Source organism: Artemia sp. Qi Xiang Cuo, chromosome 6 (genome assembly GCF_049724085.1).
Source record: "Artemia sp. Qi Xiang Cuo chromosome 6, ASM4972408v1, whole genome shotgun sequence".
Taxonomy (NCBI): Eukaryota; Metazoa; Arthropoda; class Branchiopoda; order Anostraca; family Artemiidae; genus Artemia; species Artemia sp. Qi Xiang Cuo.
In genome coordinates, this window is record NC_142799.1 from 30,937,650 (window position 1) to 30,962,551 (window position 24,902).

The 24,902-nt window shown below is 33.5% G+C and overlaps 3 protein-coding genes across 3 annotated transcripts in view; 1 reads left to right on the forward strand and 2 right to left on the reverse strand.

Moving 5' to 3' along the window:
• Nucleotides 1-24,902, forward strand: part of LOC148951114 (alpha-tocopherol transfer protein-like) — a 105,498-nt gene that overhangs the window by 21,951 nt on the left and 58,645 nt on the right. The gene's annotated exons all lie outside the window — the stretch shown is intronic.
• Nucleotides 237-14,051, reverse strand: LOC148951115 (uncharacterized). Its single transcript, XM_089090338.1, has 3 exons — nucleotides 13,954-14,051; nucleotides 10,205-10,331; nucleotides 237-542 (listed from the first exon to the last, which is right to left on the reverse strand). The coding sequence occupies exons 1-3, from the start codon at nucleotides 13,974-13,976 to the stop codon at nucleotides 237-239; spliced, it is 456 nt and encodes a 151-aa protein (XP_088946464.1). The 5' UTR covers nucleotides 13,977-14,051.
• Nucleotides 14,206-23,180, reverse strand: LOC148951116 (uncharacterized). The gene is made up of 3 exons (XM_089090340.1): nucleotides 23,157-23,180; nucleotides 21,577-21,705; nucleotides 14,206-14,355 (listed from the first exon to the last, which is right to left on the reverse strand). Exons 1-3 carry the CDS (start codon nucleotides 23,178-23,180, stop codon nucleotides 14,206-14,208), a joined length of 303 nt encoding a protein of 100 aa, XP_088946466.1.

Below are 24,902 nucleotides of genomic sequence, written 5' to 3' on the forward strand. Positions count from 1 at the left end.
ACTCGGCTATTTATTGTAATTTCTGTTCGTTTGGAGTTTCATTTATTTATTGAAAGTGATTCGCGGCAGTTTTACGCTTAGAAAATTATTTGACTTTATTTTCGTTCATTCTTGGCTTAATGGAGCTCTTTAATTTTCTTTGAAAACTTCTTTTATAGAAAAGTTTTTTAAATTAATTTATAAGTAAAAGTACCAAACAAAACTCCAATGTTATGAGTCGAGCAAAAATATGCCAATTAATTAGCACATTTATACCAAAGAGTAAGTGTTAAATACCAATATGTGTCTCCTGTAGGAGGCGCAAATTTGACTTTCCAATCCCTAGGATTCAGCAGCGTTGAATACACAGATGTTCCTGGGTTTTTGGTCATCAATATTCCGTTTCCCCTTCGCCGTAAAGTGTGATCTTTCAACACCTTGTGAGCATCCTCTGGAGTTAAAAATGTGAATAAAAAAATTCCCAACGTTTTCTCAACGAATTTCCACTTCAGTTTGTCACTGAGACATTCTTCCTCCTCCTGGTAGTAGGTGCAAGCGTCGACCTGAAGAACAAACGTCTATGATTAAAACTGCATGTTAAATTTAAAAACCCCTCCTTGGATGACTATATACAGAAAAAAAAATCAAAAGTCCTGCTTATCTAAAAAAAGAAACTAAGTTCTAGCAAAAAAAAATTTTTACAAAACATAGTTTTTGCACTTAATCATACAGGAAGTAATTTTTTTAAAGGAAAAACTCCCTCTCGCCACCCTTCTAAAGTGGAGATATGGGCCGAAAAAACTGTATACGTGATCGAAATAAAAAGGATTTTGCCGCAGTCTTCCAAATTCATCCCCCTGGCTAGGCCTCGGGGTACAAGAAAAAGATTTTTTGTTTATGCTTCTTTCCAATATGAACAAAAATCAAAGAAGAAATTCCATTCTGTTTTTATGGAGCCACCATAAATGAAAAAAGTTTTATCCTCAATTTGATTGTAATAACAAGGACTACCCTTATTTCAGATGTGTGTACTATCTATTGAATATCCAGTTTAAATCCTCAGAGGCTTAAGTCAACCCAGCTTTATAAAGCAAAGAATGTTCATGACCAGGGAAGGAAAAAACATTAAAACTTCACTGAATTTCCATTACAAAAATAAATAGAATTGGGAGAAACAAAAATCCCAGAGAGAATGTAATACTGACAATAATCCCAGATTGATGTCCACATATAATATAATATATATATATATATATATATATATATATATATATATATATATATATATATATATATATATATATATATATATATATATATATATATATATATATATATATATATATATATATATATATATATATATATATATATATATATATATATATATATATATATATATATATATATATATATATATATATATATATATATATATATATATATATATATATATATATATATATATATATATATATATATATATATATATATATATATATATATATATATATATATATATATATATATATATATATATATATATATATATATATATATATATTCTTTTTAGGTTTGCTGAACAAACTGGTTATATCAAAATGTTGATCAGATGACTTTGAGGGAAAAAGGAGCGTGGTGGGGGGGGGGGAGGAAGCTAGCTGCCGTTAAATTAGTAACTTATAACGGCGAGTAGCATTTCAAAGACATAAAAAAATAGCCAATTTAGTCAGTCTTAGCTGAACTTCATGAGCTTAAAATGCTACATATGCTTATGAGGTTAAATAGATTTGGCCATTGTACAAACTTTTATTACAGATATGAAATCTAGGTCTGCTTTTCACGTTTACTGGAATATAGTCTAAAAGTAATTTATTCTGGGGAGTTATAAATGAATTACAAAACATGGAATAATAAAAACTAAAAGTGAATTATGAAGTCAGTCTTTTTGGTTTAAGAAAAAGAGTAAATAAAGAGTATACTAAACTGCACTAAAAAAAAGGTTAACGGTAAAGTTTTTCCGAGCCTGGCTACTAATTTTACAGGTAAGTAAACAATTTTTTTAGTTCGTAAACTTGCCATTAGAAATAAAATTAGGAAAAAAGGCAAAAATACTCATTTTGCTTAATTTTTGGTTATAACAATTACATTTTCAAAAAATTTGACCTTTAAAGGGTACATCTACCCTCAATGGGTTTCCTTAGGGTCATGTTTCTGGTCCAATATAGGCCATGTTCTTTTTTATTGTCGAAGGATTCCAATTTGAAATTTATCCTTGTTTTCCTTTGTCTTTGTCTCTAGGGCTGATAAATACTCTTTTTACCTTTCTTCATATGTTACTTCTGTCATAACTTGACCCAAAGTGACTTAAATATAATGTTAGTGGTTCTGCCTAAATTAGATTTATATTGAAAAGTCTTATGAATTTTTTCATAAAATTTTTTCGTACAAACATTTTACCTGACTATTTGTCACGAAATCCAGATACGGAAGGAAATTTGGTAACAGCCATCCAGTACGAACTGGAAGTGCTAGAAATACTGTCTAATGAAAATATTTCGAATCATCAACATAAAGACTATTTTCATTTAGTGGTGAAATCCGCTTTATCAAAAGGAACGGAGCCGCCAGAGCAATTTAAACATATTCTAAAGGACTGGACTAATTTTGATCTTGACAAAAGCAAAAATGATTCGATAAAATATTATAGACCATCGTACTAATATAGAAAAAATAACTTTAACTTTATTCAATTAATTCAGAAATCTCTAGATGGAGAAGTTTTACGAAAGAAAACAGGAACGGTTGGCTGTCACTTGGGAGAAATAAAAACTATCGGGAGGTTGAAGAGCAATTTTCATTTTCCAAAAATGTACTCAAAAGTAAAAGCTTTCATACAAAGCTGCCAAGAGTGTACCAAACAAAAGTCGCCACCAAGGACCCCTAGGGCTGAATTAGGTATCTACCCCACCCCTTCAGAGGGTAGGAGAATTAATGTCAATAGATATTTGGGTAACTGGAGGAATTTTACCAGTTTCCAGGAAAGGAAATAGGTGTGTACCAACCATAGTCGATCATGTTAACTCATATTTTTACGCTTTTCCCATTAAAAACAAAAAAACAAAAACCATTGCGAAAGTTTTGATCAATCGTCTATTTCTTGGAACACGGAGTTTTTCCTAGAGTTTTACTTAGCGATAATGGGCCAAGTCTTAGAGCCAAATTATTAGACAAAATTCCAGAATATCTGGATGTAAAATGATAGTTTATCTCGTCGTAATTCGCCGCAGCAAATTGAAAGGATGAACGTAAGCATAGGGAATTAGCTCACATGCTGGGAATACATGCAAGAGAGGAAAATTAAAATTGGGATGAACATTTACCATTTGTAGTCTTTGCAATAAATACAGCTTTTACAAGTTCCTTAAGAAAAACGCTGTTTTTTTGCAACATATAAAAGATCGCAAAATTTTCTTGGATGAAATTAAAAAATGATAGAATATATTATAACCTTGACCTATATGAGCAGGAGATTGTAATCCAAATGAAAAAAAGCTATTGAACAATTTAATGATAATCTGGAAGATGCGAAAACAGAACAAAAAGAAAAATATGACCGAACAAGCAAAAATAAAACAAATTATTGTTTAGGAGACTTGGTTTATGTGTACAAAACTAGCCTGGAAGGAACAAAAAAGTTAAAACCGAAATGGGATGGGCCCTGCAGAATTGTAAAAATTCTACCAAATAACTTAACATATGTTATAAAGCATCAATATAAGGAAAAGCAAGAAGTAGTACACCATAACAGAAAGAAAAAAGAATATTTTTCAAAACCGTGGAAATTAGAGCCTAATCTTTCAGACGATGAAAAAGAATAAAAGATTTCACCAGTGTACATCAGATGATCATATTCGTTTAATTACCTTTTTAATAAGCAAAAAGGTTGGGAGAAGTGAAAGAAGTATGAATCTTAATTTTGACTAAAGGATGTACAAGAAAAACATGAAAAAAGAGTAAATGGTCAATTCTTATCGAATGCTAGCGATGAAAAAAATCACACACGACATAAGGGTGTAAAACATTATAAACCCAGGGTAAAATTTACAGAAAAAGAAGAATTGGTAGGAACCAAGGAATTACCTGATTTTTATACATGAAAATCGCCTACAGTGTTAATGCCAAATCGATGTTTGAAACAAACGTCATATACAAGAAGATAATTAAGAGACCGTGATCCCGATAATTCGTCTACAGAAAGTAATATCACTAAACCTTGACACTTATAAAGAAAACCTTCTTTCAGAGTAATTTCATGGAGAAAAGTGAAGAAACTAGATGGACAGCAACAATTTCCCTTGTCAGTAGCACTAGTAGTTAAATCCCTTATGAAAACGAACAAACATCTGGATAAACAAAGATTGAATATTTACGACGAGGGAAAATAACTGCGATGAGATTTAGAGCCTTGTCAGCCGCACAACAGAGACCACAGAAGAACTTGCAAATATTATAGAGAAGAGAAGCAAAAATTTGGAGTCCAAAATTCGGACCAGGAAACAGAAAAAGGCAGAACGAGAGTAGCCCCCAGGAGATGAATACTGGAATAAAACAACTGTAACGGAAAAAAATAATGAATAAGAACGAAACGAGCAAAAGCCCTCTAAAGAAATATCTATATTTTCTATTTTTAATTGTTTTGTAAACACTATCAAAGTTTTCCTTCAAATATATATATATCCGCCAGTAAATGAAATTAATTACCTGTCACAGTCAGAAAAGAAATTAGCTCCAGTCTGAAGTGACATCCTAGCTTCTTGCAAAAATTTTGTTTCCGGTACGAGATAAGACTATACGAATGGTGTAAATGTCAAGACTTGTCAAAACGAATTAGGCTTCATTCCATAAAGGAAAATAATAAGGTCACGTAACTTTTAAATAGGTGTTGTGAAACTAATTAAATTATACATATTTAGAATCAGCATTAGAAGCCAATTCTTTTGAAATGTAAATTGAAAAAATATATATTTAGGGGGATAATTAAAAACAAAACGAAGAAGGTTGGTCTACTGAGATAAAGTCCTTGGAAGCTAGCAAATTTGGAGTGAGTTCAACCACTGCTGGTCTCTCGTTTTTAAGAAATGCAATGCATCTACTGACCTTTGACTCTCTGAGGTGACACTTTCAGTCGAATTTGAAAAAAATTGTTTTTGAAGAAATTTAAAAATAATTATAATGGGAAAGACAGCAAGAGTTTACATTAAGTTGCGACATGTACAAGCTAGCTGTAATCTTGTTATAAATAGTAGAAGATTTAATAAATTAAACACTTACCAATAAGGACGATATTATATAAATAAGAAGCCGTAAATAAAATGAGTCACAATTTAAAAAGTATAGATAACAGACTTTGTCAAATTGATGCATAAAATAATTTCTCGGGTATAAATAATTTCACATATTAAATAAATTCACGACACACCATTAACAGAAATAACCAGGGCGAGGACATAGCAGGTGAAAGACACCAATGAAAGGACCATTGGAATTTAAAAACGAAAACTGCTAAACGTCTTGTCATTGGGGGGGATCCACCAAGCTAACCCAATATAGATCAGAAATAAAAGTTAAACATCGGAGGAGGTTTGAGCTGAATGTTCGGTAAAGTTCTTGGACACGCTAGCAAAATGGCATGTTCGAACAATTTTGCCTGGGCACTAAACCCATACATCTTGTAGAACAAGGTAATAGTCGAAATATCACAAAAGGGACAAATTGCACTCAGTAACTGTATAAAACTAAGGCGAAGATTTAACTGAAGATAATACCAGACGCGAATAATATAAAAGATTATAGGGAAACCACAGTAGATACTGATAATCCCTACATCTAAACAACATTTGGCACAAAATAGGCATTAATTTTTGGTGAAATACCACAAACAAGGCAGATTTGTCTGTGAGAAAAACCACAAAATTTTGTGGAAATCAGGATATCGTTTAGAAAACAAAAAAAAAATTTTTGAATAGATAAAATTTATTTATACGTGAATACATAAAATTCTAGGGCATGACGCACGAATTCTCAACACTAATAAGCGACAAAGAGGGTTTAAACAAATTCATTAAAACCAGTAGGCGCCACCCCGTAGTGACAGAAAACTTTTCAAAAGAATGTATGTTAACTGTTTTAATACGAATCCTCTCAGAGGTAGGAAAATATCCTAATATCAACTTTTTGCAAAAGTTAAAAAGGGTGGTAAAATCCAACTCAAAAATAACGAAAGAAAACAAAGAATTGTTACAAGTTTTAAAAGAACAAGCAGATTCAAAGTAACTGATAGAGAGGTTTCAAAAAGTGATATAAAATTAATATTCAGGCTTTAAAATCACTCCTGTGTAGTGATATACAGTCTGGACCCGTTAAGGAAAACAGTATACAAACATAACGGAAAAATAGTAACCAATGAATTATCAAAGCAACGAACTTATTTTCCAAATTTTTGTTTAGAACCACTAATATGCTGGAAAGCCCTATAAAACGCAACACAGCATATTGCGGGGAGGAAAAAAACGTTTATAAGAATACGGAGGGACATAGGGTAATATCAATTTCTTCTTTTAGACCATGTGGAAGTTTTACTGGTAGACTGTTTTATCGATATTATTCTTTGGATAAAGTGCTAAGATGACAAAAAAAAAATTAGAGGGCGAGAAAGTACAAGTAGTTGACGATAGAATTATAATGCAAATACACCAGATAAGAATTTTAGAAGATTACTGGCAACTCCTATTTGAAATAGATTTAGAACATTTACAAAAAATGCTAGATACCATAAGATTAAAAAAGGACTCTTATCAAAAGATAATCGAAGCCTTTTTGTTGAAAACTTGTAACCGAGAAGAAAAAGTTTCGCGAAAAATCAGATATGAAAGAATTGCAAATATATCCTATAGCTTCGAGCAATCGGTGCTTGCAAAATTGTATGCAATAAACAGACAAGTAGAAGCGATAATGCATGTGACAAAACACCGTACCAATGTAATTGTTTAATCACTAATAGAAGAACAAAATAAAACGAATATAGCTTTTGAAAATGTACAAAAATATTATTTTGAGAAAATACATGCCAATATCCCGGAGTAAGAAAAGACGAAAATATCTAGCAAAACATATTTTCATATCGAAAAAGACATAAAATCGTTATGGCTAGCACAAAATTAAAAAATATTCAGTTTAAAATGGACTCTAGGGCAAATTTACAATATATTTAGCAGAATAGAGAATTTACTGATTAATGGAAGTAAAGAAGATAAGCCACTATATGGAGAAAATTTAGCCGCAAGTATATTAGAACTAATGACACACCTAAAAATTTTAAGTGACTATACAATAGAAGTTCAGACAGTATTGGGGTTATTAGAGTTAGGACAGATTCCAAAACTTCTGTTGCTTCCAAAGGAGTTAAAAGAGATCTCGCAAAACATATAGTTTTTTGTATTAAAGGAAGGGTACTATGAATTACCTTCAGGGTTAGACCCGATAGACCCCTTAAGCTGGTATGCTAAGCTATTAAAAGCGTCTTATTAGCGGGAAACCTCCGAATTAACGTGAAAATACCCCTGGTTCAGAAAAATAGCGTATTTACAATGTATCAAACTTTTTCCATGGCAACAGGGGGCCTACAGGGAGTAGTAATCACCATGACATCAACTTCAGCGTATGTACTAGTAGAAAACAACCAAGAAAGAATAATTTCTCTAGAAAAAAGTTGGATCATGGACATTTTAGAAAATGGTATTTTTAAGCTAGAACTGACCAAAAAAGGACTAAAAAGGACGAAGAATGGGAAAATTTAAAATTGCTGGGAAAACACAATTCTAGAAAATCGACAAGGCTTTAAAAAAAATGCCTTTGGCAAGTTTCTAATCCTTCAGAAACCACTGAAGGAATTCTAAAAGTATGCGTATCAGAAGTGTTGGTTTCAAATAATGTTACGCTAGATGGAAATTGTGTTTAAGACATAAAGACCAAATTTTCCACTAGCTAAATCGAAAATGTCAGAATCTAATCTATGGAATCAAGATACAAGTTTCATTTTTAAAGGAGAAAATAGACAAAGATCAGAAGAAAACACTAATAAATTAACTCCATTAAAAATTAAAACAATTTTACCACGCAAATTAGAAATTTCTTCCAAAAAAGGTAGTAAACATCTAGTAGAAATTTGGAAAAAGAATTTCAAAGAACCTATTAGTTGGGCACAAATGCTGAAAGATATAAAACAAGAACAAGAAATAGCCATTAGTCAAGCAGAAGTTACACTGACAGTAATAAGGGAAGAAAGCATTCAATTCAATGAATTATTTTTAGTATGGTTTATAATGGGCACAGTATGTGTAAGTTTATTTACACTTATAACAGTTTGGATTATTTATCAAAAGAGTAAAATACAAGGTGTCAGACAGGAAGTAACCGAATTACAAGAATTAACGATAACGCCAAGGCAATTGCAAATGATCCAAGAATATGCAGAATACGCAGGAATTACGCGTTAATTCACAACACGTTCAAAATTTTTGTTTACAGTGTTTATACGAGTATATGATCTATATAAGGAATATTTATTACAGATGAGAATTTGGACAATAATTTGCGTTTTTAAGCTTCTCCAGCTTATTGCGGCCGAATTTAGGGTTGTAAAAGGAGTATCGTTTCGCAGAATGAATACAATCAAACCCATGGAAGGCTACTGGCAAATCGCGATTAGGTTTGATGCATCGGCCTTACATACACTCCAGAACCAAGTAACGATACTTGCAAATAATCTGGAAATGACAAGAAGAGAATTAGAAACAACTTTTAACCCACCTCTTTTCACACCCCCTCAGGTAATAGAAAAAGAAATAAAGTATCATTATTTCAAACTCAGGCAACTTTGTTGTTCAAAGTACTGAACAACCAAATCAATGGGGTTTTAAAAGATATAAAAAAAATGGTAATTACGCTCCAAAAACAAAAACAAAACAAAAACGAACCAAACACTACTTTGGCCAGAAAGAAAAGAAGCTTAATCGGTATTGTAGGTCTAAATCTCAGAATATATATTCGGTACGGTATCTGTGACAACGTGGAAGGAAGCAGAAAAACGAATAGGGAAAGTCGAAGTAACAAATTAAAATCTTCTACACTTGGTAGACAAACAACTAACAATCTTAAAACATCACGACACAAGGATATCAAAAATCGAAGAAAAAGGTAATCAAACGATCAATACGCTTTACATTTTTATAAAGGAGATAACCAATGCAGTATTCATAACTCTAAAACGAATAATAGGAAACCAAAGTGAAATCATAGAAGATATAAATCTTCAGATGGCTCTACAGTTATTATTTAGTGCCATCATGGAAATATCTCAAAAATCTGGGTATATATATGAAAAACTAACCACGTCCTTCCGGGACATTGACACATTCAGCCAGTAAATCGGCTATTGCGCAAATTCCCTCCTAGCTTAATCGTTCCACGATTTGTATCTTTATCTTAAAAAGTTGTATTTTGTAACTCTATTTTTGCATCTGAACATATATTTTACTCAATTAATAATTAACTAAATTAGAAAGCTTTACCACAATCCCACCGCTGCCACCAGTTGTTGTGCCTTTATTCTCCCTTTATAGGGGAGACAAACTCTGGCCCTAAGGTAATTAAACTTTGGTAGCGTGCCTTAGGCTATGACTGAACTAATGAGGCGTACCGACTGGGTATGTTAGAGGGGCTAAAGGTAGATCGTAGAGAAGTTGTCTAAAATACAATTCTTTTATTCCATTTACATGTAATAAGATCCGACAAGATCCCAAGGTATATCTAACGAGAAAATAAACCGGTAAAGGTTCGCCCTGCAAGTCAAAAAGTCTGACTTCAGTCTCAAAAATCTGGGTATATATATGAAAAACTAACCACGTCCTTCCGGTACATTGACGCATTTAGCCAGGAAATTGGTTATTGAGCAAGTTCCCTCCAAGCTAACTCATTCCACGATTTGTATCTTTATCTTAAAAAGTGGTATTTTGAAACTTTGTTTTTGCGTCTTAATATATTTTTACTCAATTAATAATTAACTAAATTAGAAAGCTTTACCACAGTATATCCAAGCACTAACTTGTTACTAAGGAATCAAAGTGGGGGAAAATGCCTAAAATTTTCAAATTGTTTCTATTACCATCAAACAACAGGCACGGCAGACTAGATGTGAGCAGAGGAAACCAAAATTCCAGGGCATCATCTTCAATCTGTCATATTTCCTATTACAGTTGTTTACATATGTCAGGGCTTCTGATACAGCTTTCCTAAAAGAGAGAGAGCTAATCAACTAAGTTCAAAGTAACTTCTTTGGTTAAGAGCAACATGAATTCCTTAAAAGATAGGATCTCTACTATTATTCATCCTGTTAATATTATACAGTATATTTTAAAAATCTATCCTTAAATAATTTGTTTTGGAATAAACTTTCTAATCAATGTTAATATTCACTCTGAGAATGAGTGAACAGTCTATATTGCCAGAAAACTTTCGATGCATTCCGAGATACATCATAAACCTCTGCTCCCGTAAATATTTGTTATCCCACACTGAAAAAAGGGATGTACCCCTCCCCCCAAAATATTCCCAAATGTCCTCTATTAATTTAATAGGCTACACAGTTGATAGACTAAAATGGCATTAAATCATTGAACTTAGTTTAATTTTTATTGAGGTGTGTTAAAGAGGGAGTTGAATGTTGAATGTCAGGTTAGTGGTAGCAGGGTAGATGATGCTGTGGTTGTGTATTGTTTTTTAATCCCCTTCTGACGTTAATGACATTTTTTTCTTTTTTTATGGATTTGTTTGGTTATCCCTTCTCCATACTATGCTGTGGCATTTGGATGGGATGTGTTTCAGTTAAGTTTTTTGTTAATAATTAATATTAAATCAAACAATATTAAATAGATACGTGTATTCGATGAATAAAAGTATTTGAATGAGCATTTATGGAATTACATCAAATTATGGAAATACATCAAAAGAATTGGATTGTTATGTTGTTATAATAGAGAACAAACTCTAGTCCACAGTAACTGAAACTTTAATCGTGACTGCTGCGTTAGCAGCAACCTAGTAAAAGACAAGCACGTAAGTGGGGACTATATACGTTTCATCGGATATATCTGAAACCTAGTGTAGAACAAACCAAAGCACATAGTAACTAAAAGTTAAAATAATAACCAACCATTGCATACATTGGACTTTGCTAGCTATTTGATTCTTTGAGGTTTGTCTCTTACTCTTTCAAAGAAGAAAAAGCCGTTGGTTTTTCCTGTTTGTAATCAGGTTTATATCTAGGCAAGGTCTTAATGGTAAATTTGTGCCCAACGTTATGTGAAAAAGTGGAAAAGTTAAAACTTTCATGCCCTACATATAGCAAAGAAGGAAATCTGGAAACATTACAAAAATTATGTAAACAATAAGATATTTTGTTGCAAAAATTTTAAGTTGTCCTAGCAACAACTTCATGATAGCCTTCAAAACTAGAAAATTTCCGTTAAGTTTTGAAATAAGGATTAATTGATTTTATCTTGAAAGTTTCTAGATATATTAAAATCTATTATTATATTTTTGTTCAGAAAAATGTCAGAATCTAATTCAGAAAAAGAGCGCAGACGGAAAATGGTCAGAGAATGATACTAGCTACAGGCTTAAAAAACACTGGAAACTGAGTCTGAAAACAATTATAGTAAAGAACGAATTAACTATGTCAATCTCTTATATAATTTCAGCTATCTCTGCCACAATGATACAGAAGCAACTTACAGCATCGATATTTATCATGAACTATAAAAGACTTACGTAAAATACCCTGCTTATAGTGAATACCAATCATTTATGTAAAATTTCTTCAAAACTAAAATAAAACAAAACTTATTCAACATTTTCTGATATTTCGTCTAGTATCAATTAAAGTTATAATTTTTGCTAAGACACAATAAATATTTCTGCCTTTTACCTAATAATTGTTGAGATTCTGAACTGAAAACTAAAAAAGAATAAAATTATTTAAACTTTTTTAGGTACGTTAAATGTTTCAACTCAAAAAGTAAAATTGTTGCTAACTAACTATAAATATTTTTGAATTTTATATAATAATTTTAGAGAATTTGAACTAAGATTTCAAATATAATTGATTTATTTATAAATTTACAGCTTAGTTGAAATCGTTGTAATTAGTCTTTCAAATCGTTGTAAATTTATAAATTGACAGCTTAGTAGAAAAGACATTATATCTCTTAGAAACGAGCAATTCACCATTCCCATCTAGCGTTCCAAGTAAAATCATAAAATTAATTGTCTCAAAACTATTTGATATTTTTTGTGAAATCTGGCACACTAAACATTTTCTGGCCTGAAAAAATTCTAGATAGGTCACGACTTTGGGATAGTTCATTTTTATACAGGGATTGATATCATGACGTCATGATATCATGCGAAATTTACAGTAAAAATGGTATGTCATTCCTTACGTGGTTTTTATAACAATGGCTAGTCTTCATAGATCAGGATAACTTAGGAGAAGTATAAAATAATTTTTTCAGTCTATCGTTCTAAAGTAAACTCACAGAGTGAGTTGTTCGCTCATTTGCTTCCCATGACTTAGAACAAAATGATAACGCGATAAAAACAACATCAATTCCTACTTCGACCACCATTTGAGGCGATTGTACACAGATTATAAGAGTAAACTTTGAATTTTCTTGGCGTCAACCCCCGTACACCTGTTTTAAATCACAGTATGTTGTATGTTGTGGATTTTCCCGTGTTAAACAACAAAACAGCTGGAAAATTCTGCAGCCACCTAAATTACTAGTTATCGCAACGACAATTACTCAACAGAACGTAAATTTTATAGCTCGTCGGCCGCAACAAGATGCGCAAAAGTGACAAAGTGACAATTCAGAGGCATTCAGAAAAGAGGCACAGGGACTGCACAGGTCCTAGTCACTACTTTTTTCATATTTTACCTCCAGGAGGGTAAAGTCCTAATATTTCATTAATTTGTTCATTTTGTCCCCAGTGCATCAGCGCCGTACAGTCGACTGAAGGAAGAAAATGAGGCCATCGGTACCTACACTCAGCGAGCCCTGGGCAAACCATTGTCTGCTTCTTCTTTTTATTGGGGAACATAAAACAAAAACTTTAAATCCGCTTGACTTTTATAGTTTTCACGTTACTTTTGAATTTTTGTAGAACTCCAAAGTCTAACCAGTCTATATCACAAAAATTTAAGTTTTTTTTTAGTTTTACTCGGTAACTTAGATTCTTCTCCAGCTCTAATAGAGGCACCCATTTTTTAGACTCATTTTATATCGACATTTTATTAGCTTGTAAAATGGAAATTTGCTTTCAATTGAGCTGAAACACAGGGTCACCCGATTTGCTGGGTAATTGTTAATCTTATTCAATAGGCTATACTATTAGCTGTTACAGGCGAAATGAGAGCTGTTAAATTCAATAGCTATGTAAGATCACTTTCAATTCTACTTACCTGACTGTTAATATTTTATTAAAGACATAGAAATTAGGTAGGCAATAAGAAAATAATAAATCTTTTAGAATTGAGGAGAAAACCAAAATATCTATACATCTGCACATCTTCAAATATCTATAAATCTGACTAGTCAGATTTCCACGGGAAATCTGACTAGTCAGATTTCCCGTGGACGGATAATATAGAAATGAACATAAGTCACTAACACAGTTTTATTTTGCTTAAATTTGTAATAGATGGAATTTTCGATACCCTCAATAAGGAAAAGAAGCCCAGAGAAAGCATCAAAGAATATTGTACATAAAAAAAGTTTTGAATTTAGCGAAGAAGCATAAACTCCGAAACCATAGCCGTGGTTTGAAGTTTACATAAATAACGAGTTTACTTACAACTTTCTTTGCAGGTATGTCATCTGCTTTGTATCCTGACAAATTTTAATGTGTTCAATTCAAATTTGAGGGTATGCTTCATTGAAATGTAACTTTAAAGTTTCTATATCACGTTCTGTGATTTTTTCGAACATTTTTCGAATAACCTCGAGAGTAATATCTTCATCTAGAATTGTACCAGTTTTACGCTGTTTCATCAACATTTCATCAACATGACTTGTGTACATACGGCGATGATTTAGTCGTCTCAAATCACGGCTTAGGTTTGTAACCATAAGGATTTTGGGAAAATACGGTCCAGGTTCTTGTAAACGGAGGACAGCTGAATACCTTCTTAGTACGAATATACCGATGGCCAAAAACAGTAGTGAAGCGGTTATGTGTATTACCACTACCCAAGACCTGCAAAAAGAATACTTCTATTAGTTCTATTCTATTTGCAAGAAAAGAATGACCTGTAAGAAGATTTCTTTAGGAAAACATTATATTACTAGCTGTTCTAGCTAGAATACTGGAACTACCAATTACCTTATATTCTGATAAAGGTACTTATTTTAATTTTTAAGTATATTGCAATATTAATGTTTAAAATGTTACATATTTGCAGTCACTTTTTAATGTAGGTGCTTTGACAATAGATTGGGAGAATAAGTACTAACACTATTGTTTGGGTGTAGGGGAGATGGGGGAAGGTACAACCAGAAAAAAACATATTTTGGCCAAAAACTGGAGCTTTTCATCCATGTTAGGTTTATAAGACGAATCTTGGGAGAATATCCACTTCACTTTTCTGTCTGTACAGGGACCAATTGTTTCCGAAGTTGTGTCTGAATAACAAGCTCTGCTTATACAATTCAAATTTACTCATCCAAAGATACGATTCTTGAGGTCATCTTTTAAAAACTACTTTTTTTGCAGAGTTACTACGATATTTTTTGAATGTGACATGCTGAACAGTATCTTTTTCGCTTTTAGGAATCTGAAAGCTGAATAACAATTCTGATGACAGGCCACCATTGCACAGCTCGATTTAAATCGCTAAATTACGAGTAAAAGACGTAAAATAATAGGTACCAAGAGATTCACTGTTAGGACGAGTAATATATGCACGTTTAAAGCACTGTTCATATAATTATCCAGTATGATCATTCTCTATCTCACCCATTATAAAAACCCGGACCGGGGTGCGAGTGCTCCGGAGAACGTTTTTGCAGATATAAACATAGGCGAAGTCAGATTAGCGGGAATGCAGGTTAGTCTGTTTCCGATTGTTTCCATCAACGTCCATTGAAAAAATCGGAAACAGACTAACCCGCATTCCCGCTAATGCAGAAATAAGTGGGAGGAGCTTTTTGTTCGCACCGAGAACGAAGACCAGAAATGATCTGCGATAAGCTTACTGGTATATTCTGTCTACTGTGGTTTAAAGAAAGAAGAAGAGAAAGAAAGTGACAACAACTATATTTCATAACACGGTAACTAGACCCCGGCACCGCGTCGGCGGATCGACCGAAAGCCACCGACGAGAGGCCCAGTCAAATGCCGTCGAAGCGTCGTAACGCCACCGGTACAACACAGGTGCGCCGTCACCGGCAAAGGCGGCGGCGTTCGGTTGACTTTAAATTATTTTTGCGGCAAATCTTTATTGCGTCAACCGCAAAGCCGGAGCTTTTCCTTCTCATGTTGTTTAGTATTTCGATTTTCCTGATTAGAAATCAAGCAGGCTTGCACTATCCCGGAATTTTCGGCTATTTCCCTGAAAATCTATGCGTCACCTCGAAAAAAAAAATTTGGTTCCCCGAATCCCCGAAAACTACGTAATCACGGTGCCTCCCCTAGCGATTTATAACCAGTGGCTTTCCCTGCCAAATATTACTTTGCATACCTTAATTCTTCACTACTGTCTTGTTCATTAATTTTCTTCTCTTTTGTTACTTTGCATAAAACCAGACAGTTGCAATATGCAATTGCAAATATTGCAATATACACAGATCTTCATATGTTGACAAAAAGTATCGTCTTTATGAAATGAGTTTAAATCATTTCTAATATAGTTCCCCGATCGATATTTCTTACAATATCCTGAATCAAGTAAGTTATTTTCAAGTTGAATAGAATTATAGAATTTATTCGCTATTATACAGCTTCAGCCTTCAGTTGGATTTTGAAATTGATATCCGACAGATTGTTTCTACAGCTGAATTGAAAGTTTGCAGATTTTTCTTTTCTTTTTGAAACATTTTTACCCCCCCCCCCCCCCCAAAAAAAACACCCTTCTATTGAGACAAAATTTAGCTATAGACTAAGCTATAAACAAGGTTGGGGAATTAAAGACTGAGCCGAAAGTTACCCCAAAAATATGATTCATAAATAAATTGTAAATTATTGCCTATAGGGGGGGGGATAAGGGGCTATTATTTTTAAATGATAATACTTAATTTTTTATTGAAAGCAGGGATGCCAAAAAGACAATTATTTTTTTCATTTAAAGTGGAGACGCAAGAAAATGATATCAAATTGCTTGGGAAAACCATTGAAATATTTTGATAGACCCAAGGCCCCCAATTAGGACTTGTTCATTGTCTTGGGTATTTTGCGATTTCTCATAGGCTACTGGCCTAATTTGGCTTTAGTGTGTGCTCCCTTTTAATTAGATTTTTTGGATATTATTGAATGCCACGGCAAATCTATAACTTAGTTTTCCAATAATTTGAGGTATATCTGAATAATTTCGACATTTTTGTTGTTGTATTTGTACCCCTTTACTCATACCCTCAATATTTTTTTCAAGGAACACTAAGCTGTTTAACGTTATTTTGTGTGTTTGTTTGAACCATACAGTGACCTAGTTAATTATTAAGTAAATTATTTTTCTAATGAAAGCTAAGACGGTATCCTATCAAGGTGGTATCCAGAAGGGGGGGGGAGTGAGGTAATACATTTAAATAATAATATCTCGAAATTTTTTTATTGAAAATAGGGATCCCAAAAAGTTAATTTTTATTAATTTAATGCAGAGACGGCATCCTATCAAGGTGGTATCCAGAGGGGGGGGGGGTAGTGAGCTATCATATTTAAAAGATAATACCTCGACTTTTTTTTAAAGCAGGGGTGAAAATAAGTTAGTTTTTTTTTATTTAAAGTAGAGACGGTATCCTATCAAGATGGTATCCAGAGGGGGGGATAGGGATTTATTATAGTTAAGTGATAGTACCTTGATTTTTTTTTTATTGAAAGCAGGGATACCAAAAGTTGAAAAGTTGACAAAAGTTGACAAGATTTTCGTGAGTTATACTTAATGCAGCACTTGCATGGTTTTATCGTCCAAAGGGAAAGGGACATATGCGTCCAACCCGTTTATTTCTTATTGATGGAACGGGTTTACTTTGAAAACATTCGTTCATAAGTACCTGGCAGATTCACACTAAAACGAATTGGTGTGACGAAAGCGATATCGACATCCCCACCTAACGTTGCTCTCGAGTGACAATGGCGCCCTTGGTCCAGTGCCCAAGTTACATTAAAAGGCCAGGTCATAATAAAAGCTTTCAATTTGGGAGGTTCAAGGAGGAGTCTTTGACAGTCTTATGACCTCAGGGTACTAGATATTGCAACGTTCTTACGTATCTACAGTGGTTTAAAAAATTCGGTCACCCCAGAAATGATTACCAAAAATATGCACAAATATAACAAATGTAACATTTGGAATATTATAACACTTTTCTCAAAGCTTTGAAGAAAAGCAAAAAAGGCTAAATACCCCTAACTACGTTTGAAAGCTATTTTAAAAAGAAACTCTTTGGAGATTTCTATGGAAATGACCATAGCAGAAGCTTTGAGCCTGGGTGGGGATCAAAGAGGAGTCTTTGAGTATTTTGACCACATGTGACTTATTGTTGCGACTTTCTTAAATTTGGTAATTTTTGTGAGCATTTGGAAATCAAAGCTTAAACTCAGTAACTGATACTAAGTGTCCTACCATTTTGCTTGGATTAAAAGCGACGATCTAGGAAGAAAATCTCAACATCTTCCTGGAGCTACTTCAGTCTGCATATTATTTCATTTAGATCATAAGAAAAATAGCTGGTACTATTATTTCATAAGAAAATAGCTGGCACTTCATTTTTCTTCATACCGAATAAACCAATAAGTGTTTTTTTCATTGCAATTGAAGTGTTCTCATGTGAAGTGTTCATCATGTATTTTTCAATTTGATAAATTTACTCCTTTTAGATGCAGTTTATAATTTGACTGATATTAGGTATTTATCGGTTTATAATTTGGCATGAATCCCCAAAAGAAAAGATGAATAATATCCAAAATATAAGCCAAAAGCAATAAAAAAGCAGCAGTTCAGCCTTAGCCTACATGACATGTATTCTATAAAGGAGCCAAAAAAAACTTTAAAATGTATTTTTTTTAAGTCGTTATTAAAAACCAGTTTTCAATACAAGAAGGCTTTTTAGAAATCCAAAAGAGCAAAAAAAAAAAAAATCAATATCAAAGTCACCCATTTCAACTGTTTTAAAGGTGAAAAAACAGATATAGGCAAAGGGCATTATCAAAAAATTAAGCTTCTAAGTTCAAATGTATACTCAAAGTTTTTACCCAGATAACTGACGAATCCTGGTATCCATGACGTTTACGGTGTTTCATGTGATGCTTTAACTTTAAATCAGTTCAAAATCGGGACAGGCATGTTGGACAATAGTGACGTGCACTCTGTTTTTTACCCTCTCCCAAAACCGTACTAATATCTGTAATTGGATTAAAATATCCAATTGAATCAGGCTCTGTGGGTAGTGTGTATAGAAACCACACACAATGCTCCACTGATTCAATTGACGGATCCCTCACTGGAAATAATACACGCTTCTTATCGGAACGCTGACCCTCCTCAAATTCTGTTTCATACTGCAATACCGTGACACCAATCTTTAAATGTGAATTAGCCCGCTCAAAAATATCTAGTCCTTCTAATGTCACGGGAAATTGACCATTTAAACAATTAAAATCTAATATGGGAAACTTTGAACCCTCCATCTCATTAACTGCTAATTCGTCCAACTTTTTCTTGGAAGCATTTTTGCGCAGAGGTCTATAGGTGGCAATAAAAAACGCATACTTGAAACACTGTAGCCTCGTATCGAAACATATTCCTTGTATCCCCTGACATCCCTCTAAATCTGAATGATATTTTAAAACTATACCCCTTTCCCTATGTCCACCTCTTAAAATAAAATCTTTTTTAAATCTACAAATATTAACGCTTAAATTCTCAATAATTAAAAACAACCGACCCACTACCCCCCTCATTATAATTATCCCATTTAGTTTGAATGCTATTAACCCAAACTAAAAAACCTCCTCATAATTTGATAAATGCGGGCGAATTGCCAACATCTCTGGGTGCAAGTATTTCGAATACAGCTCGCTCGCATTTTCATTAAAAAAAATATTTTTATCGCTATTGATGCTTTTAAACTGACCCCCACCCCCACACCCCCAACGATTGTTCAAGAAGGGCTCGAATCTTGTTAAAAAGTAAATGGGTAATGTCCAGGGGATGTTTTATTATATCCCCTGACACTAGAGAGTTAAAGGCGTCACCGAATTTGGCACTGTAGACTCTTCTATGGTGCAAGGCAGAGTTGGAAAGAAAAAAATCTGGAAATGGGGTATTATATCATTACTACTACTACTACTACTACTACTACTACTACTAATAGTAGTTGTATTACTAATCACAATGGTGGGGAGTGGCATAGGATCGTCAATAGCACCACCCCCAGTTTGTTCAATTTCATTTGTTTGACGTGGTGTGAAATCGCTTAGGTTACTTAATATATCTTCCAGGGCGTTTGGGTATAGCTGATTAAGCCAGCCTGTATTTTCTGGTGACGGAATTTCTTTATGAGGACCCGGGTTAGATGCATTATTACTACTACTACTACTACTACCACCATCACCTAAATGCTCTCTCATAAATCTATCTGTCCATTCCGGGTCCTCCACCATGTCTATGTCACAATTTTGATCATCTAGGCTGGCCATGTCCCCAAAACAATCATTTAAAAAAACCCTATGCCCCTCCATAACAAGTAGAGTATCATTATCATCCCGAAACTCTAGGGGCGGTCTATTGGCTAGTGTATGTCCACTAAAAATAGATTCTTCAATACTCGATGGTGGTGCTAATTCACCGATATATAAAAAACAGAGTTTATTTTCTATCTTAACTATTCATTATTTATGAACTTAAAAAACTTTATCAATTTTTAATAGTCATTGTCCTATCACCTGAACAATTAAAATAAACGAAGTTATATGAGATATGTCTTTCATAAGGACAACATAAAAGTCATGTCAAATGAAGAAGATTTTTTTTGGAGAGTTGAATAAAATGGTTAAGTCAGGAAAATGAAGCCTTATTCTAGAAGCCATATTCATACAGCTTAAGTTGGAACAAGAGAATGATGTATAAAGCTAATGGTTTTATTCAGATAATATATATAATGTTCAGAATAAGAATGCAAAATAGGGATCTAACTCCGGTGTTTGCCCCTCCTGATCGTAGTTCTCCACAAAACTCACCCATCGTTCAACCGAGGCGGTATGTTCTATAAGGCATACCTCTTCAGCCCCGGTTAATGGCGATGTAGCACACACATGGGATGGTGGTGGTGGTGTAGGTTTTTCCTTTTTCTCAATAATTTGAATTTTCCTCTGTGGGTTGGTGATGGAGTTGGTGATAGAGGTGGTGGAGGTGGTGGTAGCAGTAAACCTTGACTAAATAAATAATTGTAAGAAAAAGAACTTTTTGTCCTTCCATATCAACAATTAAAGTGTCCCCCCATCACCCCCTCTTTTTCTATAAAGATCCCTATGACTTAATACATGCAACTGGCTGATTTTAAATTATTAAGAGTGAAAAGAAGAATTGCTGAATGCTATAACATAAAAATAAAAAAGAGGTATCTAACCCCTAGCTTGGCGCTAATTCATCATTCGTGGTCTATTTTCATATGCGAAATTGCAAATGTCTTATAATTTTGTTTTTTTTCGACCCACTCCTACACACTCTTTTTTTCTACAATAATTAGCCCCTTGAGAAAGTACGATAAAAGTATCAGAAAAGTATGATAAAAGAAAAAATAAAGTTTTTTAACTATTAGCTACGTTTGATATTTATTCAGAATAATAATGGAGGGGTTGCACCCCTCACACCTTTCGTTGAGTTTGCATTAATTTTTATTATTTACTTCATACATTATTTATTCATAATATTAATGTGGGGCACCCCTCCCCCCAAGTCCTCTTTATTACCCACCTGAGTAAATACATACGTGCGAATGTATACATGGACAGCAGATATATAACTAGCGAAAAAACTGATTCGAAATTATTATTATTATTACTCGAGTAAGCAATGCTCCTTCCGTTGAGTTTGCTTAATTAAAATCATTCCTAAATATATTTTATTATCAATTGCATAGAGTCAGGTTTCACTGCATTGCATATTATTTACAAGTCAAACTCGAAAGAGTCCTATTGACCTCAATTTTAGAAGGAATCAATTTAATAAACTATTATATAAGTTTCAAAATACCTATTTGCACTTACGTCAAAAGTCACAGATAGGTCTTGAATGGGCGCGTATTGGATTACACTCTCCCTCATGGCGTTCATAATTTTGCTCGTGTTATCAATCTTCGAACGCTTTTGGCTCGTTGTTGTTGTTGTATCAGTGTCCTGGAATCAAAAAATAACTTCAGTTAAAAAAAATGTTGATATTTGTTCAGAATATTAATGGTGGGCTTGCACCCCTTACACCCCCCCATTTTACAGAGTACGTTTTAGAGCCAAACCACGGGGATGGAACCTATAGCTGTAAACTTCAAAATTATTTTCAAATTAATAAAAAAATAGTGAAAACATGTGAACAGTAAATACGAGTAGCAATTTTTAATCAAGTCTTTAATCTCAGTAATTCATTGGTAATATTTAAAAATTAAAGCAAAGATTGTTGGCAATTACTAGATAGGTAAATTAGATAGAAGAAATTCAATCTATAAGTATGGGGAAAAATTATAACTTAAAACAAACAAGAACTGAATTAAAAAATAAAATTTTTAAAACGAAAGACGTAACCTAACCTAGCCGGTAAATCCCATATGCCTCTTTTTCTATACCCACTCCCCCACATTAAAGTAAGCATATTCATTTTTTGGCTAGTGTGATTCACTACGGGAAATTAGCAATTAAAACCCTTTTCCTCCATCCCCCCCACCACTAATAAATTTATTTAGCTTTAATCATGTCAAAATGCATGTCACCTATTTTAAAATGCTTTTCTTATTATAACAGCTTGCTAGACGATTAACATCCGTAATGTATTTAAGGGAATGAACCTCAATTATCGCACAATGTTAAAACCGTCGATAACCTGATATATCATTAAATGATTATGGAAAAAGGTTCTTCTTCTGTATTGACTGATAAAAGGTTTCGCACCTGCCATTGTATGGGAAAATTTACGGCTTTAGTTAAAAGGATGTAAAAAGTGCATTATTTATGTGTTTAATATGTAGGAGGTGGGGGGATTTTTCTAAATGGTAAATACAAATGCTAAAACAGGAACACTATGCGACCCCCTCCTCCCTAATAAGATCATATATAAGCCTAGATTAAAGACTAAAAGTCTAGTGAATGTCTGATTTTTTCCTCTAGAGTGTCCAGTTTATTTTATACATTTTCAAAAAGTTAATTCTTGTAGTACCCTAACTCTCCAAAATTTCAAGTTTGGTACTTTTTGTTATGTTAAAAAGGGCTTAGGTTGGGGGAAATGGGATAAATCTACTATGTAGCGTACGGTCTGGGTGGGTATTTTGAGGTTTGTACAAGCCTATTTTATAACCATTTAAATAAATAAGTGCGAAGCCCTGTATTCTCAATTGATTGTTACCTTGCGATCTGGATCTTGCGATTTTGGCCAGGATTGAAGCACTTTTAGCATCAGACGGCTGAATAAGCCTAAGATTTTTAAAGCCTTTCTTTTAAACTTAAAAGGCCTGCATATAAATTTGAGCAGGAGAGGGGGGTTCGGACAATGATAAAGAAGGCGGGATGGTAAAATTTTTCCTTAACTTAATGACGAGACAAAATGGATTTCTTTTTATTATAATACAAAAAAATTTACTCACCAGAACTCGCTTAGAACTCTCCATATCACTACCAATGCAAATGATCAAACAATCTATAGATACAATGAAAGAGATATTCAAACTGTACAAAATTCTAATTTGGATCTCTATTTTATAGTCAAAAACCGAATATATTAACACATAACCAAGACGGTCCGGTTTTTTTTTGGTTGGGATAATGAACTTACCTTAAAAGGCGTGCAGGTCGTATACATTATGAAGTAGAAATCTAACTAACACGACTGACGAGTCAGAAACCTGTCTCCCATCACATATACCAGTAGTCATATTATGCAATCACTCATAGAATCATAGGTGACTGCACCCTGGTAAGGTGTGACTGTCCTTGGTAAGTCAATGTACCGGTTAAACTGCACTGTATATTCATGCCTCAGGCGTAGGTTTCCTTGTCCCCTTCATTTCAATAGGACTATCACTACTGATATTAAGTAGAAGAGTTACCAGAAAAAATCGAAACTTGATTAAAAATAAGAGTCTTAGTTGTGGGTTCTGGACTACCTGCCCATTTCAGATATAGAAGCTGCATGAGAATCCATGCAGGAAATACTCTTTAGAAAACTCAATCCCGGTGAAAATTTACCCCGGACAATAGTAGAGAGGGCATAATGACTTCCGTAGGTATATAATTTATGCATGTTTTTATTGTTTTTGTCACTGAGAATAAAAAAACAGGATTTTTCTCACTTTGATGTATTTTCATGGTCAGTTTATTTGTTGTTTCCATGTGTAATGACTCCCGGGCGAAGTTTGTACATGCGAATTAACGGGGCAGAGAGATGTATTGATCCACGAAGGGGAAGTGAATTTCCGAGAAATTGATTTACATAATCGGTGGGGGAATGTATTGATCCAATAACGGGAAACAGGATCAACTGTCTCCTTCTAAGCCAATCAGAGGGCCGGAAATATTAGCAGGAGAGGATTGCAGAGAATATAAGGAAAGGATTTTTGCTATAGTTTTTATTAGTCTGTGAATAGAATTCAAAGGGGCGAGAACAGTTTGACTTTACTCATTTGGAAATATTTGTGCTGATGATGAGTGGAATTTTTACCCTATTAGAAGTTGATAGTGGAGTTGGTAGCAATAATACAAGAGTACCAAACATTGCGGTGGAAATGCCGAGAGGATCACGACTTTATCTGGAATGGGATGAAGTATGTGCAAGATATGTGATATCCTTGAGCAAATTTAAAATGAATGATCAATTATGCTTCGCTGCAAAAGTTGATATAGCGCATGTGAATAGACTTTAATGTGCTTTAAGTGCATTAGTGAAACATATCGAAGACAATAAACAGTATTGCTAATTTTACTCGTGTAGTGTTATTGTTGTAATTATCCAATAAAATTGTTTCAAAATCGAAAATGTTCCCTTTCTTTTTGTTAGAACGTTAAGGTAACTATTAATGGTCAGTCTAGATTCAGCAGTCAGAGTGAAAGGATTTAAAAATGAACAAATTTGAGAAAGAGAAAATTAGATTGAATCTGATGTTTATGGAAAAACATTTGATTTTGGATGATGATTTTGTTGAGTGATCTCTTCAACGCAGGATATTCTCTCGGGGAACACTTGACAATATAATGGGGACTGATTTTCCCCCATTGGACTATTGTATGAAGCTTTGTTGATTTGACTCAAATGCTTATACTCAATTTATTGGTATATTAATTGGAACAAAGCAGAATAATATCGTGGATACACTTTTGAAAACATTGCCATAGAT

Coding starts and splice junctions, on each gene's coding strand:
- LOC148951115 (XM_089090338.1), bottom strand. CDS start 13,976: ATGACATACCTGCAAAGAAAGTT. Junction 10,332..13,953: donor ACATACCTGCAAAGAAAGTT/GTAAGTAAACTC, acceptor TCTCTCTTTTAG/GAAAGCTGTATCAGAAGCCC. Junction 543..10,204: donor GCCGTGCCTGTTGTTTGATG/GTAATAGAAACA, acceptor TTTGTTCTTCAG/GTCGACGCTTGCACCTACTA.
- LOC148951116 (XM_089090340.1), bottom strand. CDS start 23,180: ATGGAGAGTTCTAAGCGAGTTCTG. Junction 21,706..23,156: donor AGAGTTCTAAGCGAGTTCTG/GTGAGTAAATTT, acceptor TTTTGATTCCAG/GACACTGATACAACAACAAC. Junction 14,356..21,576: donor ACCTATCTGTGACTTTTGAC/GTAAGTGCAAAT, acceptor TTCTTTTTGCAG/GTCTTGGGTAGTGGTAATAC.